The sequence below is a fragment of the Mus musculus genome, chromosome 1, assembly GCF_000001635.26.
Source record: "Mus musculus strain C57BL/6J chromosome 1, GRCm38.p6 C57BL/6J".
Classification (NCBI taxonomy): Eukaryota; Metazoa; Chordata; class Mammalia; order Rodentia; family Muridae; genus Mus; species Mus musculus.
The window spans coordinates 84351086-84372094 of record NC_000067.6 but is presented as its reverse complement, the minus strand read 5'-3'; the positions used below and the strand labels follow the sequence as shown (position 1 = coordinate 84372094).

Genomic DNA, 21009 nt, shown 5'->3' with positions numbered 1-21009 from the left:
GACTTCTGGGCATCAGTCCTGCTGCCAAGGAGACTGTAATACAAATGGATCTGTTGGGACAATAGCTTGGTACTCAGAGAAAAAGAGTGCTCCTGGGGGGCTGAGAGAACTGAAGGGTAGGACTTGATGGTCAAGTGTTTGTGGACAAACACCTCAGTGTTTTAGGTTATTCTTTCTGCTGAGTTTTTTTGTGTTGGAATCTTAGAGGATGGCAGAGCCTTTGCACCAGGGGAGAGGCTGTCTGAGTGCTACCTGGGGACCGTCGCCTGCCCTTGTGTGTGCTAGTCATGAGAGTGGATGTAAAACACAACTGTCATTCTAGATATTTATGGGACTTGATGAAAAGGAGAAAACAATACATGCTTTCTCAAGTCTTCTGTGGAGCTGTCCTGCTGCCTGATCTGCTAGGATTTAACCAGGATGCTTTCTCATTAATCCAGTTTGCCTCCTGGACTAATGTTTCCCATCCTTCAGTGCTAATATCAGGATGTGTCAAATTTTTGTACATGCTAAAGTATAAACTTGAGAGCATTTTGGTAGTTCCATTTAACTCTTGAATGCTGTTCTTACATGTGTGTATATGGGTATGAGAGTATATATGTGCTTGAATGTGTGTCTATGTTATATGTAGATATGTGAGTGCATGTATATGTATGTGTGAATTTATGTGTATGTGTTTTGTATGTAGGTTATGCATGTCTCTGTGTGTGTGTGCATATGTAATGTGTGTGTTATATCTGGGTATGTGGGTGTATGCATATGTATGTTATATAAAGGTGTGTGAGTATATATCTGTGTGTGTGTTGTACATAGATAAGTTATGCATGTATGTGTGTATGTGTGTGTGTGTGTGTGTGTGTGTGTGTGTGTGTGTGTGTGTGTGTGTAGGTCAAAGGTCCTTGTGCAGTTACTTTCTTGGTTGTTCTGCCTACTAATTTTTGAGACAGGGTCCTTCATTAGACCCAGAGCTCAGCTCAGTTCACCAATTTGCTGGCTGGGTTGCCAAGAGACTTGGGGTCCACTGGTTCCCCTCCTTACCTCCAGCACTGGGTTACAGCAGCACCTCTGCCCCAGTTTTATATAAGTGCTAGAGGGTCAAGCTTGGATCCCCATGCACAGGCAACAGCTACTTGATGGAAGTTATTCTTACCACCTACCTTGACTAGAACTTGGGGTCCAATACTCATGTAACCAGAGTCCTCTGTGTCTGTGATTTCAGGTTTGGGAAGAAGTCTCGGCCTGCCATGTACGACGTGACTCCCATTGCCTACGAGGATTACAGTCCCGATGACAAACCCTTGGTCACACTGATTAAAACAAAAGATTTGTAATCTTTTTTGGATTATTTTTCAAAAACATATGAGATATTAAGATCGTTTAAATATTTTTAAGAAAATTAAAAAGCTTAAGAGATGTAAAATGTTAGCTGCTCAAGAGTTTTCAGTAGACTATCGAGGAACTAATTTTCTGCAGCTTTTAGTTTAAAAAAACAGTATTTTAAAAAAAACCAGAATTTGTGAAATCCGTAGACCATGTTTTAATGTACTTTCAGCTCTCAACACTGTATACTTCAACAAGGATGGGCTTTTTTGACAGTAGACCCATCATAAAACCCAGATGGACTTCTGTGGTTGTTACAGAATAAACCTTATGTAGGAAGAGTTTCTTTTGATGTGTGATGCCGGCTTTCTGAGTAGAGTTAGGAAAATAAATAGAGTATGATGCATAATTCAGTATAATCGTTACTTAATATGACGTGGCGTCCGAGATGTTTGTTTTGTGAAAAAAGAAAACTAGTTAAATTTATTATTCCTAGCCTGAATGGAATTAGCCTCTTTCTTATTCTGTGCATGGGTAACTTATTTTCTGCACTGTTCTGTTGAACTCTGAGGAAATGTCGTTCCTTCCAGTTTGTTTGAGTCATTTTTTTTGTATCAGTCCTTGAACTTGACCTTGTAAACATAAACAAGGAAAGAGTCTAGGGAGGCAAATAGCGATCAGTTTCAACCTACAGTTTTTCCTTTAAAAGTCAAGCATTTTTCTTTTTAATTGTGAGTGGACTAAATTATGTTGCAGGTGTTTCTTGCTAAGAGGTAGTGACATGTAAGAGGTGCCAGTCCCTTCTGTAGTGTTTCTTAGAGTGCACATTTATTTATACCCAAGACAATTTTTTGTGGCTGTATTTGATTGATATGTGCTTCTTATGATTCTTGCTAATTTCAAAGAATATTGAATAAACGTTAGCAGGTCGAGGACTCACTTGTCTCATTCTTTAAAAACACAAAATGCTTCAGATATGATATTGATTGTCAACCCACCCAAGTGCTTATGACATTTAAGAATCCTGAGTGATAGCTCACGGTTTGAGTGTGTATCTGGGAGGTTCATATGCCAAAGGCGTGATCCCTAAGAATTGATATGGGACCTTTAAGAAGGGGGGGGGGGCTTGGAATGAGGTCTTTAAGTCATTTGGGAGCTGCCTTTGTAAAAGACTAAGGTAGTTCCTCTCCTGAGAACCCATTATGAGACAGCTCAGATCCTGAATGGTTTTCTGGCTTCCATTATGACACAATGACTCCTACCATTAAGGCACCAACCAGCAGGATTCCTTCACAGAATGCTACCTGATCTTGAATTTGAACCTCTAGAATTCTGGGATAATCAGGTCTCTCTTTCTTTATAAAACTAGCTTCCATCAGATATTTTATTTCAGGACTCACACAGCATCTCTATAGCTGCCTGGACCATTTCCTGGACTCTGGCAGTCTGTACCTTCCTGATGGGTAGTGTTGTCAATATGAAGAATGGGCAAGAATCAGAGAAATTCTTGTCAAAGCCATGAATCTCCTCATGAGATACAGATTGTATCAATGTTGAGGTACAAGAAATCCAGGGGTATGCCCACTCATAGCTGGCAGGACCTTAGCCTCAAGAAATGTCTTGCTGTTCTCCTATGTAGGTGGAATAAAATTGCCTCGAGGACAGCTTTTTGTCCCTGTCCTTTAAAACCTGAAGGCAGTTCAGAGTCTCTCTGTACCCAGTTTCACTTTTCTCCAAACCCTGCATTGAAGTCCCATTATCATTTTGGGGACTGCAACTCTTGAACTTCACATGGAACCATTTGGTAAGGCTAAAAGATGTCTGGAAATCAGGCTTGAGGGCGAGCATCAAGTAATTTCAGATGCTGCTCCATCCCTCTCTGCCCTCAGAACATCTGTCCCTAATCTAACAAGTGACATAGCAGTACACCTACACTCTGCTTATTAAATAACACAGCACAATATGCTAATATTTTAAGTGTTTGAAAATAAAGAATAAATTAATTCTGTTAGTTATATAACTGCTAGAAAGATGCAACAGAGTTGTTTCACATAACAACTCTGTTGGATGGACAGGAGAGGGTCTGGCAATGCTGGCTCACTACAACTCCTTTTCTGTTTATCTCCCTGTGGCACTTCAGGGCAGGGTCCACAGGGCTGTATGTCCTCTCAGGTCATTTCCACTCTCAGTGATTTTTATAATTATCCTCCTCCTCCTCCTCCTCTTCCTCCTCCTCCTTCTCCTCCTCCTCCTCCTCCTCCTCCTTCTTCCTCTTTTCTTCTTCTACTTCTTCTTCTCCTTCTTCTTCCTCCTCCTCCTTCTCTTCCTCCTTATCCCGTGTGTATTTGTGGTGTGGGTGTATGTGTGTATTGTGTGTAGGTGTGTGGTTGTGTATGTGGAGGCCACAGAAAGCTATCAGATGTCCTACTCTGCCATCACCCCACCACCTTATCCTCTTGAGAGAAGGTCAAGTTCTGGTGCTCACCAATTCTTTGGCTAAATTAGCCAGCCTGCAAGCTCCAAGGATCCACATGTTATCCCTTCTTGCAGCACTGGCCTTATGGGAAAGTGATACTACTTAGCTCTTACCTGGTTACTGGGCATCCAAACTCAGGTTCCCATACTTGGGCAGTAAGTGCTCTTACCTATTGAACCGTCTGTCTGCCCATGATGCATAATCACCTCACCGAGCACTAGTTCTGGGTTAGGCAGATATAAACAACAAGTGCCACAGGAAAGGCTCCTAGCTTCCGAGTTTGGCTTAGTTCACACCAGACTTTCATCCAGTAAGAAAATACACATGTAATTACTGAAGGGAAGATGAACTCTGATCTGTGGCAGTGTATTTATAGCAGAGTATATTAGCACTTTGCTTTAATCATTTACTTGATAATGGCCTGGAGAGAGTAACCATATGTGCTTAAACATCACAAGTTGGAAAAGAGATTTTGATAATGATGGTAGAATGGATTGCATGTATGTGTTCCTCACCCCCCCCCCCTGTATATATATAAACTTTCAGCATGTCTTTTGTTACTATGGTTGCTGATGTTCTTATTTTTAGATGTGGCTATTATCACAAAGTGGGTTAACATGCCCTTTCTGATATTAAGTGCTTATGGCCCACGGTGTGTCGTGATGTACTCACAGCGCTGCAGCAGGGAGCATCTTCTGCGAGGTGTCAAATCTTCTACAACCACATTGATGTTGTTACTGTACTGCCCAGGAAGTCAGAATTTGATAAGCAAGACTCACTGTACTCAGGATCGCAGGAGCCTGCAATGGCTTCTGACTTTGTGGACTTGAATTAACCTTATTCTATTCATGGGCTTCCATGAGACCTTATGTACAGGCACAGCTAAAGTTTACAAATGATGTAGTCCTGCCTCCACAAGGCTGTGTAGACAAGCATAGCTATAGTCTATAAATGGTGCAGCCTGTCTCCAGCACACTGGGGAGGGCTTTCCTAAGCTCTCCTTTCTTGCAATGAAGTGGCACCTAAGTCAGACCCTGAAGAAGGGGAAGAGCTTACTCAGGTGAGGGGTAGGGAAGATGTCTGAAGCCTCAGGTGAGCTCACATTCTCTGAGGAGCTGAAGTCAGGTTGTAGCACCAATGGTAATCACAGACAGGCACAGCTGCATAAACATCAACTCCTAGGTATGTGTCTGCCCGAGAGCAAGAAAAGCATTTTTAGAAAGTCCTGTACAAAAGTATTTACAGTTATTTTGTTTACCATGGTCGGTCCACTAGATGCTGCAGAGGCACTTAAAAGTAAAACAGATAGAACTTGTGGGACACACAGCAATGTAGCTGCATCCCAGAGGCGTGAACATCAAGCAGGTCTCACCAGGGGAGGGAGAGATGCTCTCACATTCCTGTGAAATTCCAAACTGGGGAAGAAAAATCAAATCATCCTGATTAAAAATCCAAATAGCAATTGCCTCTGGAAACAGAAGATGGACTGGGGGAGACTGGGGAAGGTTCCTGTAGGAAGTGCCTGGTGGGTGGAAATGGTCCACACTGGAATTTTAGTGACAGAAGTAAAAATACACTTGCCAATGCCATCCAAAAATAGATGTGAGAGATCTAAATAAATATTGAAACATCAAGAAAGCTTAAAAAGATATGACCAGTAAGAAAAGTCGATGGAGAGAGTGGGTAGGAGTGAAGACAGGGAAGTGGGTTGAGGCAGAGGACTTCTAGTGGGTGATCCGGCTAGGAAGAGGTGTCTCATGCTGGGGGAAGGAAGGCCACCATGCAGGGCTTTGGCCAGAAGTGTGGCCGAGGAAATAGTTCAGTGAGTAAAGACTAGCATTGCCGTGGAAACCTGAGTTCACCTAGTGAAACAGTTGCAGTAGTCTATGTATGCATGGTCCTAGCATTCTCCTATGAAGAGAGATGGGAGGCAGAGGCAGGAGAATCACTGGAAGCTCATGGGACAGTGAGCCTGGCCTGTGAGCCTGGGGTTGTGCCCTGACCTCCCTATGTGCACTGTGGCAGGTGTATCCCTGCACTTACGCATAGACACACACACACACACACACACACACACACATAGACACACTTTCACACACACACACAGACACACACACAGACACACATACACAGACACACACACAGACACACAGACACAGACACATGCAGACACACAGAACACAAGAACACACACAGATACACACACAAACACAGACATAGAGACACACACAGAGACACACACACACAGACAAATACACACAGACACACACACACAGACACACAGAACACACACATACAGACACAGAGACACACACAGACACACACACAGACACACACACAGACACAGAGACACACACGCACAGAGACACACACACACACACACTGACACACACACAGACACACAGAACACAAGAACACACACCTACACACACCCACACGAGATTGACTAAGATGTCAGGGGAATCTCAGTTGCTGGAGTGAGAAGCATCCTGGTTTTAGGATGTAAGTTTTGCCCAAGTGAGTTTCCACATTGGTTATTTAAATTTTCTAATCTGCAGATTAAAATTTCTCCCACAAACACATTTCCTGGCTGTGGTGGGGCAGGGGAGGCCAAGAGACAGTCAACTGTCATTTTCCTGCTGGCTTCATTGAAAACTCCAACGTGCTAAAGAGAATGTTCACAAAATTGAAATCCTTTTCTTATTAAACTACCCTGTGTGGAAAACACTCCATGGGCAAATTATCTTTTAATAAGGCAATTTCCTGCTTTCTCAACCCAAAAGGCCCCTGAATGATTTGAAATTCAAATATTGTGGTTTCCTTATACTGAAGCCAAGCAGCGCTTGGGAGCTTTCTGAAATGTGGCTCCCAGTGGGAATTTCAAGTTAACTCAGGAGGGAGTGCTCCTTCTCACACAGAAGCTTCTGTGGAGTCTTCATGCAGAGCACGTGAAGCACACAAGGGGGTCCTTGGTCCAGCTAGCGTGAGGCAGACTTACCCTCAGCACGCATGTTCGTGTGACTTACTGCTTACAAAGGCAGGCATTCTCTCTGTCTTCTCTCTCTCTCTCTCTCTCTCTCTCTCTCTCTCTCTCTCTCTCACACACACACACACACACACACACACACACACACACTCTATCTCTCTCAGCACTTTGGCAGGTCCATCCTTTGTTGGAGGCTGTCTTATACCTTTCAGCACCCTGTGCATCACTCAGCTCTTACCCCTGGTTACCAGCAGTAACTCCCAGTTAAGGAAACCAAAACTGAGTACAGAGATTGTCAAGTAGCCTCTGGATAGCAAATCACATCTGGGTGAGAGCCACTGAGCAGACAACACTGTCCTTCCCTTGGAGTCATTTCCTGTTGTCCATCTACCCGTTCATTCTGTTTCATTCATTCAGTTCTACCCATTCAGACCACAAATCTACCTACAACCCTGTTGTGCCTCCTGGGTAGAGTCTCAAATGTCCCTCCCCCACCAACTTGTGGTCTAGGTATGGATGCTAGCAGTGTGCTACTAACTTTGAAGTGTTAGGCTCTGAAAAACATCGTGGGTCTTCATGATTTCAAGTGATTCAAGGTCTTTACGAGAACCTGCCGTGTACTTACTGTTTTAATGACGATTCTCAGCATCTGATAAAGCCAGCTTTGTCCTGGATGAAGTTCTAAGAAGTTTGCACAAATCCTATCCTTTAATCCTCACAGTGACCCTGTGAGATAGGAATCTTTATTACTGCCTGTTTTAATTCAGGAAACTAAGATCTAGAGAGTTTAAATAGCTTCCCAAAAGGCCCCACAGTTTTAAAGATGTGGAGCCATTTTAGAACTCTCTTCCTAGTTACCATCCACCTACCCATCCATCCAGGAGTGTTCAGCCTTTTGACTTTGTCACTTGGCATTGCCATTTCCAAACATCTTGGAAACTATGCCGATTAGCTTAAAGTGTCAACTTGACCCGATCTAGATGAACCCGAGAAGGAAGTCTTAACTGGGGAGTTATGTAGATCAGGTTGAGCTGTGGACATGCCTGTGGCGAATTGTCTTGATTGTTGAGGTGGGACTACTGGGGTGAGTAGTCCCTTCTCGTGGGCGGGGCCCTGAATTGAAGAAGAGTGAAGAAAACTAGCTGAGCAGCAGAAGCAGCAGCAAGAAGACAGTGTGGGTGCATAGGTTTTCTCGGCTCTGGATTGTGGGCACAATGTGACCAGCTGTCTCGGGCACCTGTCTCTGTGCCTCCCCCTGCAGCGATGGGTTATAACTTGGAGTTGTAAGTCAAATGAACCCTGTCTTCCCTTAAGTTGCTTTTGGTCAGGACATTTTATCACAGTAACAAAAATGAAAGTAGGGTAGTTGCATTCATAGGCTGGCAATCCTGACCCTCCCTAAATGTATCATGCAGTAAATATTCATGAAATACCTTCTACGTGCCAGCCAGGCAGCCAATCAAACTTTGCTGTGTGAGGGATATTGGAGACAGATGATGGGCTAGGAATTACCCACAGCCATGGATGGATGTCATACTTTGCCCAGGAGTGTGGCTCTGCATCTCTGAATAGTGCTGGGTACAGAAGAAGCCCTGCTGAGTCTCAGATGACAAGACAGAGTAAGAATTAACTCTGGGTTTCCTGTGCCAGTTGTGTGTGCAGAGGGCATTTTCTATGAGCTAGTAGAACTTTCCATACTGACTTTGCTTAACTGTTGAGATATTTGGAATCCTTTTGTTCAACCCTCCCTTTGGAGGTCAGCTAGGGGATGCCTAGGAAAAGGGAATGGTCGATTTGCTAAGACTTGTGGGACACAATGCTATTAAAAGCCACCAAGAGACTCATGAGCTGGAAAGAGTGATACCACATCTCCTGGTACATTGTTCACATCCTCTAAGTCATTCATTTCCCCTTGTGGTCTTCATTGGCTACACAGAGGTCATCTGGGTGCCCGAAGACAGAGGGAAGTGGCTAAGGTTGCTGGAGAGATGATTTAGCTCTGGTGTTTACTGTTTGAACACAGTAGAATATAACTCACAGGGTTTCCCAGGAGCATCAGCTCAGAACTCAGGGGATTAGGGCAGAAAACCTTTGGCACAGGGCAGAATTCACATGCAAAGGCTCTCCTCCTCCAAACTTTGCTCTTGACCTGAGTTTTAAGGCTTGCTTCGAATGGATGTGCACTAGTTCTCAAATAAGTTGTCTCCAAAGCTGCAAGAGACAGGACACGATGACGTACGTAATAGAGTAAGTATCACAATCTCTGTAGCTTCCACAGTAGAATAACGCAATAGCTTTGAATGTGGAAACCCCATCTCAGCCTCATTCCATTGACCAGAGTTCTCCAATACTTCCTGAGAAACATTAACTAACATTTCCTTCCAAGTCTTTCTACCCCATTACACCTGGGTGTTTGAAAAGCCTATCTAAGCTCTTCTGGACTTTCCCCTTTTATCCAATCTCTTTATCTTTGCTATCCTAACCAGTGTTTTTACCCCAGCAGAGTTTTGCCAGTCTTCTTTTGTGACTCACTAGCCTGGGACAGAGCAGGTTCTGGGACATTTCTCACTGGACAGTGAGTTCTGAGACATCTATTCTGGCCCTGTTATGGGTCCCACTTTGTTCTGACAGCTTATAAAGTGGCTGCAATTTATTCAAGTTAGTTGTCTTAAATAGACTGTGTGGGGAGGGGTGTGTTTCAGTTTGGGGGTATCTGCAGGGAGGAGGTGGTAGAAATGAGGATGTGGAAGAGCCAGGCACTGCTTTCTATGTGGGGAAGGCTGCAGCTCACATTGTGAGCAGGGCCTTTAAGTCAATGGGAGGAAGAAAGCAATTAAACATTGTTGTCAGTTAACTGTGTTGCTGTGTTTGCTGTTGCCTATAAAAATCCCATTAGTGAACTGGGTGCTGTCAAACCACTGGCAATGTAATCTATGCTGAATTCTCTGCCCTCTGGGATTGGGTGGGGCCCTCAGTGTGTTTTCAAAACCTCACCCACCCCATCCTCCCCACCCTCTAGGAGAAACCTGCAAGCGCCTGAAACCAGGTCCCATAAATTGAAAAGATTTGCAACCCAGTTACACATGTAAATCTGGCTATTACTGAAATTAACCTCTAACTCCTGGTTCCAAAGTTTTAATCTACTGATTGTATATTTTGTTAAGTTATATTAAAAACAAACCTTGTGGGCTGGAGAGATGGCTCAGCTGCTCAGAGCACTGGCTGCTCATTTAGAGGACTCAAGTGGGGCTTCCAGAACCCACATGTCAGCCTACAAGTATCTGTAATTCCAGGGCTAGGGAATATGACACCCTTGTCTGGTCTCTGTGAGCACCAGGTATGTATATGATACATAGGTAAACATTCAGGCAAAACACTCATACATATAGATTTTAAAAATTAAAAAAAAAATTACCAAAGCAAATAAGTTTTGTTGAAAATGTCCCCATGGTGAAATAACTAATTTGGCATTCTTTCCATGCCAAGGAAATAGGCAGAGGAGCCAGCAAGATCAGGGCTGCTTTCTCTGGTTACCCTCAGTCAGAGGCTTTGGGAAGTCTCTCTCATGATGGTCATTGAATTCACCATTCTGAAGCCTGGAGGACATGGGGGGGCTTCTGCAATCAGGAACTTCCAGACTGTTATCTCACTGGCTTCGTTTGTACCTTGCCCTGGAATGAGGTTCACCTGTCGCTGTGGCTCACGGGTGAGCACCTCCCTGCTCTGTGGGAGGAGCTGGGGGTGAGCAAGTCCCTGGTCTATGGGAGATGCTATGTTCCATCCTCACCACACTTGCTCTCCTGCCTTTGCCTCACAGGGTACAGTAGCTTCTTTTACTTAGCCCCTCCCCTGATCCCTGGAAGGACATAGTCCAAGAGAGAGACTCTCCTCTCCTGATGCATGCAAGAGAGTAATGATGAAACCGTGGCATACAGGGCTTGTCCAACCTACAGTGGTTCAGTAGGCCTGAGGGATGCTCGGAGTTGTCCAGTTGACCATTGAGGGACTTTGTCTTAGCCAGTGGCTCTAACTTGTGTGGATCACTACATTCTTCCAGGGATTGACAATCTCCCTTCAAATTTATATTATTCTAGAACATTACATATTGTAACAACAAACATTATATTTAGCATGTGCTTCTAAGTCCAATCATGAAAAGCTTGGACTTACTTTGGCACCACATTTATCTTATGTGGCCACCTAATGGTCTTCTGGCCATGTGTCCATCTATTTCCAATAAAGACCACAAATCTCTAGTGGTCAATAAAGTCTCCTCTGCTTGTCTTAGAGAAAGTTACAAGGTATACATATTTGTATTCTACCATGCAACGAGGCCAGCAAATCCTACTCTGCTTGTACTCAGGTCCCCAGGGTCAAACTTTGAACTGACATGGAGTAGACAGATGGTGACAGAACAAGAGGTAATTGACTCTCCAGAAGCTGCTCTCTAAATTTAGGTGCTGTGTCAATAGGTGCACAGTGAAGTGACTTTCCAATATCCCACCCTCATTGGTGAGAGCCTAGGAGATATCTGGGTACATATCTCCACCAGTTTCAGTGCTTCCTAGGCCACCTGTCTAGATGTGGCTTTGTTGGGAGGGTACTGCAAGTCTGCCCATGGAGTTATCTTCCATGTTTCTTACCACTAGCCCTTCCTATCTCTTTCCCCAGATGCCAAAACACTCTTTCATCTCATTTCAGACAACTAACATTCCTCCTAGGAAGCTTTCCTTCCCTCCCGATCCTTTAGATTGGTGCTAAGCATTTTGAGGCCAGCATCTTCTCCCTCATCTGCTACCCACATTGGCCCAGTGTTAAGCTCAGATCACATTGGAATGTGTCAAGGAATGCCTCTTGAATGACCCCCATGGATAGCATGAGGGAGAAGAAGAGCGTATGTACCCTGGAGATTTCAGCCCCTGTCTCATCAACCCTCCAGGGTGGCCTGGCTCTGTGACATTGTTCCTGCTGGCCAGATGGTGTACTCATCCAGGGAGGCCTTGTGGGTGGGTGGATGCCACATGAGTCACTGTGGCCACGGATTGCTGCCAGTGAGCTCCAGCAGCCTCATGAACTGGGCTGATTGCCCCAGGAAGGATCTTGTGGCTTCCAAGATTCTGAGAGGACCTCAGTGAAGAAGCTGAATTTCGTAGTCTTATTCTCAGAGATTAATGGGTGTCTTCAAGATCTTTCTAGATTGTAATAAGTCATGTGGTCAGGAGGGAAACACTAGAAGTGAGTGAGTGTTATGTATGTGTGTGTGGGTGGTGGTGGTGGAGGGGTTAGGAAGAGGCTGAACACTCTGGAACTAGTGAAGAGCAGGGATGGTAGGAGTTGGCCAGCTTTCTGAGTAGCCTGAGATACCCAGCTACTCTCAATTCCTTCACCAAATAGGAAAATGCATGCTGGGAAAGGCCTGTTTATGGAAGTTTGGTTGGGACATTGATACTTGTGTAACCAGGCCAGCAGCACACAGAATCCCTCCTGGTACTAAGTTCATCATTTGTAAATCACAGATGGCTTTAGATGTGCTTGAGCTTTGGGCAGGCAGATCTGGAACATTCCCTTGGCACGGCCATGGCCCTTGATGAAATCAAGCTACCAGCTTGTAGCTGCTTTCCTGGGATTTTGCAGCAGTGGCCACTTGTCCGTATTTTCTCTGCTACCCTGGCCTTTCTGGGAAAGAAACTCGGTCCCAGGTCTGGCTTTTCTTTTTTCACCCTTTTAATGTTGCTTCCATTATTATGGAGTGTTTTGTCTCTTGCTTGTTTGGTTGTATTTTTAATCCCTGGAGAGTTTGGACTGAGGGCGTTTCATCAGGACTTTGAGACACAAAGTTGATTGGAAGAGTAATATTAATTGTCAAACATACTATATGTTGTGTCCGGCCAGCAGACCACAACCTGGGTTCTAGCCTGGAAAGGCATTTTGGAAACCTGGAAGAGAATAGGGGCTAGGTGGCGAGAGAAAGGAATGTAGCCAAGACAGTTATTCTGATCAAGGCTCAAATTTTATTGTTGCGACACTAGTTATGAAGGAAGGGGGAGGGGACCCGATTCCCGCCAAATAATCTCTGGTCCAGTAGAAAGGTGCACGTGTGTGGCTCCGCAGGTTCCAGCAGTGGGCGTGGCAGAACGAATGAGCAGGAAGCTCCACCCCTGAGCAAGCAGGTTTCAGGCTGGGGGAGGGGAGACTACAACTATAGACTGTTCAGAGGATGCCCAGTTCATAGTGGTGTGAAATGGATGTTTATATAAAAGACTTTTGTTCTGCTGGGAACATTTAAGCCATTGCCAGGCTCTGGTTGAAGGTTCATCTATTTACTGTGTCTACAATATACTAAATCGTATGGAAAAATGCTACAAGCCATGAGGTCTATATAATGCAGCACACTGGGGCCCACAGATACTAACTTGCTTCATTCACATTTCAGTTAATAACATTGTTTCCTCTGTCAAGAAAAGTCTCAAGAATTAAACCTCATTGACCTAGAATATGGCATGTATTTCATTTCCACATCCTGTCTTTTAACAGACACTTTTGGGATCAAGGGCTATTCACTTATATTAATTATTTTAAAAATATTTTTATTTTATATGTACTGGAATTTTGTTGTCTGCATGTAGGTATATGTGTCCCATATACATGCCAGATCCTCATGGAGACCAGAAGTGGGCATCTGATAGATGGTTGTGAGCTGCCATGCAGGTGCTAGGAGCTGAACCTGTGTTTTCTCAAGAGGAGCCAGTGTTCTTAACTGCTGAGCTCCTATATCAATAACTTAAATAGTCATTGACAAAATACATGATAAAAATAAAGGAGGAAGGATTTCCTCAGTTTGGAGGTTCAGTCCATCACAGAAGGGAAAGCATGGTGCAAGAGCACACATTATGGCAGAGAGGAGATTGGAGGAGGGTACCAGTGCTTGTCTCTCCTCTTGCCTTTTTTCCCTACAAGATACCAAGCCAATGGGATGATGTTACCTACATTCAGGGATGATGTTTTCTCTCAGCTAGTCATCTCTAGAAACATTCTCTCAGACACACCTAGAGATATGACACAATCCCCTCTGGGATGCGAAATCAAGTTTACAATGGAAGCGAACTATCACAAGGCCAGTTGCCTTCACCATTAATTTTATACCTAAGTACATCACTTTCAATCATAATATTTCTATCTCTGGATTTGTAAAACTCCCATGTCTACCTCAAATTCAGAGTACGTATAGTCCAGATCCATGAGTCCAAATAGTTTTAAGAGTTACAACATCACTTAAAAACATAAGTTCAAAGTCTCTACTGATGCCTGTAGGCTTATATTTTTTAAGACCTACTTTCCATAAGGATACTTAAATGCTTTAACCTCCCTTTTAGCTCACCACCCACCAGAGGTAGTGGAAAGGAAAGGTAAATAGGGCAAAGGAGGATCTGGGCCTGTTTAAAAAATAGGTTTTGGAGCAAATTCAATCTGTGTTGTCAGGATATCAGCAGCTCAGTTCACATGAATCAGCAGCAGCAGCTTGATCTACTCATGAACACCATTTACAAACCAGCAATGGCAGTTTGATCCAGAAGAAACCGAGAGGATTTGTCAGTTAACCTGAGTTCAAGGAGTCATCAAGAAGCCACCTGAGCACTACCAGAAGTTTTTGGTGGTGGTTTTTCGTTTGTTTGTTTGTTTGTTTGTTTGAATGAAGTCACAACAATGATCAACAAAGGGTGGGAAGACGAACTAATACTACAAAACATCATCATCGAAGACCAGCATCAGTAAAGCTCAACGCTGACCAGCAAAGATGGCCAGGCTGAACCAATACCACTCAGCAGTGGCATCTGTCTGTTGGGTTATATTTATACCCCTTTCAAACATCATGTGTTTTCTTAAGCGTCCGCTCTAGCAAGACATCACATGCCCCCTTTTCAGACAGTTTCCAGAAAAACACCATGTGTCTGTTCTCAGCAAAACATTCTCCCACATGTCTGGTTCAGCAAAAACATCTTCTCATAAGACAGTTTCTAAAAAACATCACCTAACACAACTGACTTTCCAAAGAAACCAGAAATTTCCACTTCAGATGCCCAAGCTATCAACTCCCATAAAACCAAAAACTGGTTACATGTTTTAAACATAAAATGGTACAAAGTGAATACTCTTACCTCAAAAGAGAGGAACAGAGTTATAGAAAGAAAGGATGGAATCAAAGAAAAACTGAAACCTAATAGAGCAAAGAGATCTTGCAGTCCATCTCTGGTATCTGAGGCATATTGTAGTTTGGTCTGCTCCTGAACAGGCTTGGGAAACCCACCCCTAATACTTCATTATTTGTAGCCCACAGGGCCATGGATTTTCCCTTGGAGGGTCTACATAACCTCTCTCCTGGGATGGCTCTGCTAATCATCTCAGTCTTCCTCAGCAGACTTCTGAATGTGGCTGAATCTTGAACATAATTTCTCTCTGTGATCCTGCCCAAACAGGATGATCTGAAAGGTCTTCCTCAAGGGGGAAGTTCTTTGACTGAACTTACTACTTTACACTCTGCAGGCTGTGGGATCTTGGAAATTTCCAGTGGTCCAGTGCAAGGTGATTGGCTTCTTTTTAATGGTATGGCTCTTAAACAGCCTTTCTTATTCACCTTACTTTTCAGCTTGCTCCTTTTCTTGTCCAGATGCACATCGTTTGGACCCTTCTTATGCTTTTTGTTTCTGAGTCTCACTGTAAATCTAAGAGCGTCCAGCAATAACCATGCAGCCTAACTGCAAAACTACCTGAAGTTTCTTCCACCAGATTAGTCATTCCATCGCCTTTATACTTAGCCTTCCCCAATATGTCAATTTGTAAGTGCAATGTACTCTCCCCAATAAAGTTCTGTTTGGAGCATTTAGGACTTCTCTAGTTTGTATCTACAAACTCCATCACATTCCTTCTTCAAGCCAATTGCAAAGGCTTAAGACTTTCATGATCGGGTAGTCCCAGCAAAGACCCTACTTGATTACTACTAGCTTTCACATTAGCTCTTTCTATCAAAACTTTAACCAAATATGTGAGGAAAGAACTTAAGGATTAAGTGTTTACTTTGTTTATAGTTTCAAAGGGTTTGGCCCATTGTGGTGAGGAATATGGGGATAAACGGTTCATATCACGGAGGAGGACAAGCAGAGAAAGAGGGAGAATGCTGGTACCCACCCTACTTTCTCCTTTAATTCCTTCCAGACCCAAGCCCATGGGCGATGCTACCAATACTCAGGGTGTCTCTTTCCCCTTCTATTAATCATCAATGGAGAAACATCTTCATAGATACACTGAGAAGTTGGCCTCACTAATCTCCCAAGTGATTTAAAAAAGCATTCAAGTTGATGATGAAAGTTAAGCATCATATATCACTTATCTTGATCTTGAAGGAGCAACTTTCTCTCATAGGTTACATTCAGTTCACCTTCAGTTTCCTCTCCCTCCATGCCTCCTTGTCCTTCATCCAACCACTCCACTCCCGGGTCAATCCCTCCATTTCTCTTGAAGGAGCATCTTGACCTTGAAATTCTACTTGGGCTTCCTTGTATCCAAAGACTTTCTCTGAAGCCCTGTTATTGAACTTGGCTATTGGTGGGGAAGAGAAGTGATGGAGATAAAATTCAGAAGAAATATGAATTTAGACAAAGAACAAGTAAGTTCTCTTTTTTGTACATGTTATGAAATATTTAGGGTATACTTATGCAAAACAATTTACTAGTTGGTATCTAAAATTCCAATTTAACTGAGCCTCCCGCATTTTGTTTTCGGGATCTGGAAGTTGTAGGTTTGACACTGGAGTCATCTGGAAGATTAAAAAGCAAAAACAATCTAGGAGTTGGATGGCTGCCAGTGGACAGAGAGTCACTTTTCTTTGGGTGAGAGTGGCAAATGTTTATAAACAGCAAGTATCTATGTATTTCTGCTACAACTATAATTCTAACCCAGGTGTGAACTGTCACCTATGGACTGTCCGGCTTTCAAGTAGATGGGGCCTGAATTAGATATTCTGTTCACACTCCAAAAGTTTCTCTGATAGACATAAGAGAATGCCATCTTAAGCCATCTTGTGCCTGCACACCCTTCCCAGTCTGTCCCCAGTGATTCAGGACTATGCCTAACAGATGTGTGCATTCTGTTTGGGGCCATGATAGTGACTCTGTGCTTGGGCTAAAATACTGGCAAGGAGCTTGCATGAAATGATCATACATGCTAAGGAATAATAATAATAGAAATCTTTACAGAGTTTAGTCTGGTCAATTAGGAAACTGGCTCAACCAAGGAATTGCTAGGGCTTATCAAATTATAAATAATATCAAACAGACCCCTTCTAACAGTTTCCAAAATAATTTGACATAGCTTGCTCAGTGCTATGAGGAAGTTCTAGTGGAGGGTAAAGCAAACTCAGTTGATTTTGCTAATAAGATAAACAATTCCCCAACTTTCAGGTTGGCAGAAACCCCACTGCCTTTCTCTAAGACTTCACAACATCCTTAAAAACAGCCTTGTGGAGAGGGTGAGGATATAAGTCAGGGAAAGTAGAGGCACTGAGTTCGGAAGCCTGACACCCAACCGAATTTAGACCTGTGGGGTCCCTGGATATAAAAAGGAGTAATATAACAGGAGCCAAGGACTGCATCCTTCAGCACCCTGGAAACCAACTCCACACTTACCCAATGGTCTGTTTAATTTCCTGATTGCAGGGTGACACAGTCTAGAGGGAGCCACTATGGCTGCATGGATCATTACCAGCTCATGGGGTCAATACACAACCAAGCCTTTTTAGCAGAATGAAAGATGAAGCATTCCCCTGCTCTTGGTAGAGGCAAGCAATGGTGACCCTGAGCGACCTAGCAAGGCTGCTGCTGGTCTGACAAAGATGAATGGGAAGGCCAGTTCTGCTTTTGATGAGACCTGGTAAGGTGATGTCTGCAATTTTTCAAGGTCATAATTAAATGTGGTGCCCTTGCCAGAAACCAACATACAAACACAACCACAGAAGAAATATAGGTCTTGGCAATAGCCTGTCTTATTGACACATGAACAGCTGAGTGGACCCACACATGGAGAAAGAAACCCTGTTCTCTGATCCTGCTGTGCTTATTTTTAACTCATAGTATCTGATCTGAATGCTGTTCAATTAAAATAACTCTCTTAATCTCAAAAACTGGTATCCTCCCTGTCACCAAAGTAAATATCACGCTACAGTTTATCGCTTGGGAACGAGCCACACTTCAAGGTATAAGAGGAAAGCTCCAGGAAGCCATATGGAGACTGTGGATCAAGAGAAAGGTGAGGAAAAGAGGCAAGAAGAGACAGTTTTAGTTACTTGTCTGTGACTATGATAGACACTCTGACCAAGAGCAACTTGGGGAAGAAGGGGATCATTTGGCTTAACTTCCAGGTAACAGTCCATCACTGGAGGGAATCAGGGCATAAAGTGAAGCCAAAACTGAGGAGGAAAGCTGCTTACTGGCTTGCTTGACAGCCTATGCACACCTGCTTCCCTCGCTCCCTCCCTCCCTCCCTTCCTCCCTCCCTCCCTTCCTCCCTCCCTCCCTTCTTTCTTTCTATCTAAAAGGTTCACTTATTTCTATTTGTGTGTGTGTGTGTGTGTTTTGTCTGCATATATGTGTGTATACCATGTATAGGCCTGATGCCCTCAGGATTCCAGAAGGGAGTATAAGATCCTCTGGACCTGCAGTTACAGATGATTGTGAGCCTCCATTGGGACTGGGAATAAAACTGTCTTCTGGAAGAGCAGCCATTGCCTTTAACCACCAAACCATCTTGCTGGCCCTGTTCCATCATTCTCCCATTACAGATGCCACTGAAGTCAACATGGTTGGTTGTCTTCCTGTGTCCAACACCACACTGTGAATTCCTTTGATGAAGGAGAGTGTCTCTCTTGGTAGCCACAGACTTTGGTATACAGAAAGAGCTTCATTAACTTAGCTACATGGGATTGAATGTGGCTTTTCATTGCTTAGGGGAAGGCAAGTATATTAAGAATTTGAGGAGGATATAGGATATGGTGTTCAGGAAGGATAGTCAACCCTGTGGGCAGGTCCTGTGAAAATTCTTCATATTAGGGATGGCTAGAGATGCTTCAAGCTACAGAAATTTCCCCCAAAATGCTTCTCTCCCTGCATATGAGATGAATGACTGTTAATGACAGTAAATATAATTATCTAATGATATTCATTAGTATTTGAACTATTTGGCTCTAACAACTTGGGAGGTCATTCCCACTTAAATCTTGAAATGAATATCACTCATTTAGAACTAACAAACCAATCACCAGCAAGAAAATCTGCAGATTAGATAGGCATTTTGTTTTATGTATTGTACCTCCAAGATTGTGTATGTATAGGTTCCTGATTCTGTAGGGAATTCCACATCTCTTAGTTTTCCTTTTAAGGAGACTGAAGCTAGAAGGAAAGGGAGACCTCCTTGGGCCCTCAGTAGTGAGAAAACAAAGTTTCCAATAAGGATATGATTGGGCACAGATGTGGACAGAAGCTATCTGTACTTGGTGGATACCTTGTTTTCTTACCCTACACATCTTATCCTGGGAGAAGGCAGTGCTGGAGAATGTATATACTGGAAGAGCTGTAAATATTGGGGGTGATGGGTGATGGACAGTTGACCTCTTCAGTATTTCCATTTCAAAACATTTAAGTAATGGGAGAGATCCCTTATGAAGATAGATCATGGACCTAAAATATATCTCCTAAGAGGGCATGGTCAACTGCAGAAGGACCATCTTGCTGAGGAAGCTCATTGTAACCACTAAACACAAGCTTCTTAAGAGACAGTGGCCATCATTCACAAGGACTCAAGTATGACAGGCGTGCTCCATATTCCGTTATAGAATTATAGAAATTTCTGTATATGAGCTCCATATTCTGTTATAGAAATGGTGTCTGTCCATCAATAAGACAAAAACGTCACCAACAGATTGGGAAAGGATCTTTACCTATCCTAAATCAGATAGGGGACTAATATCCAATATATATAAAGAACTCAAGAAGGTGGACTTCAGAAAATCAAATAACCCCGTTAAAAAATGGGGTACAGAGCTAAACAAAGAATTCTCACCTGAGGAATACTGAATGGCTGAGAAGCACCTGAAATAATGTTCAGCATCCTTAATCATCAGGGAAATGCAAATCAAAACAACCCTGAGATTCCAGCTCACACCAGTCAGAATGACTAAGATCAAAAATTCAGGTGACAGCAGATGCTGGCGAAGATGTGGAGAAAGAGGAACACTCCCCCATTGTTGGTGGGATTGCAAGCTTGTACAACCACTCTGGAAATCAGTCTGGCGGTTCCTCAGAAATTTGGACATAGTACTACTGGAGGATCCCGCAATACCTCTCCTGGGCATATATCCAGAAGATGTTCCAACTGGTGAGAAGGACACATGCTCCACTATGTTCATAGCAGCCCTATTTATAATAGCCAGAAGCTGGAAAGGACCCAGATGCCCCTCAACAGAGGCATGGATACAGAAAATGTGGTACATTTACACAATGGAGTACTACTCAGGTATTAAAAAGAATGAATTTATGAAATTCCTAGGCAAATGGATGGACCTGGAGAGCATCATCCTGAGTGAGGTAACCCAACAAAAGAACTCACGTGATATGTACTCACTGATAAGTGGTTATTAGCCCAGAAACTTAGAATACCCAAGATACAAGATAGAATTTGCAAAACACATGAAACTCAAGAAGAACAAAGACCAAAGTGTGGACACTTTGCCTCTTCTTAGAATTGGGAACAAAACACCCATGGAAGGAGTTACAGAGACAAAGTTTGGAGCTGAGGCGAAAGGATGGAACATCTAGAGACTACCATACCTGGGGATCCATCCCATAATCACCCTCTAAACGCTGACACCATTGCATACACTAGCAAGATTTTGCTGAAAGGACCCAGATACAGCTGTCTCTTGTGAGACTAGGCCGGGGCCTAGCAAACACAGAAGTGGATGCTCACAGTCATCTATTGGATGGATCACAAGGCCCCCAATGGAGGAGCTAGAGAAAGTACCCAAGGAGCTGAAGGGGTCTGAAACCCTATAGGTAGAACAACATTATGAACTAACCAGTACCCCGGAGCTCTTGACTCTAGCTGCATATGTATCAGAAGAAGGCCTAGTCAACCATCATTGGAAAGAGAGGCCCATTGGTCTTGCAAACTTTATATGCCT

The 21009-nt window shown here is 43.4% G+C and overlaps 1 protein-coding gene across 1 annotated transcript in view; it reads left to right on the top strand.

Moving 5' to 3' along the window:
• The window catches only part of Dner (delta/notch-like EGF repeat containing), a 326383-nt gene extending 324127 nt beyond the window's left edge, over positions 1-2256 (top strand). The window contains exon 13 of the mRNA NM_152915.1: positions 1220-2256. Coding sequence (NP_690879.1) covers positions 1220-1331 — 112 coding nt within the window. The 3' untranslated portion in view covers positions 1332-2256. The remainder of the gene's footprint in view (positions 1-1219) is intronic.
• Positions 2257-21009: the final 18753 nt, after the last annotated feature.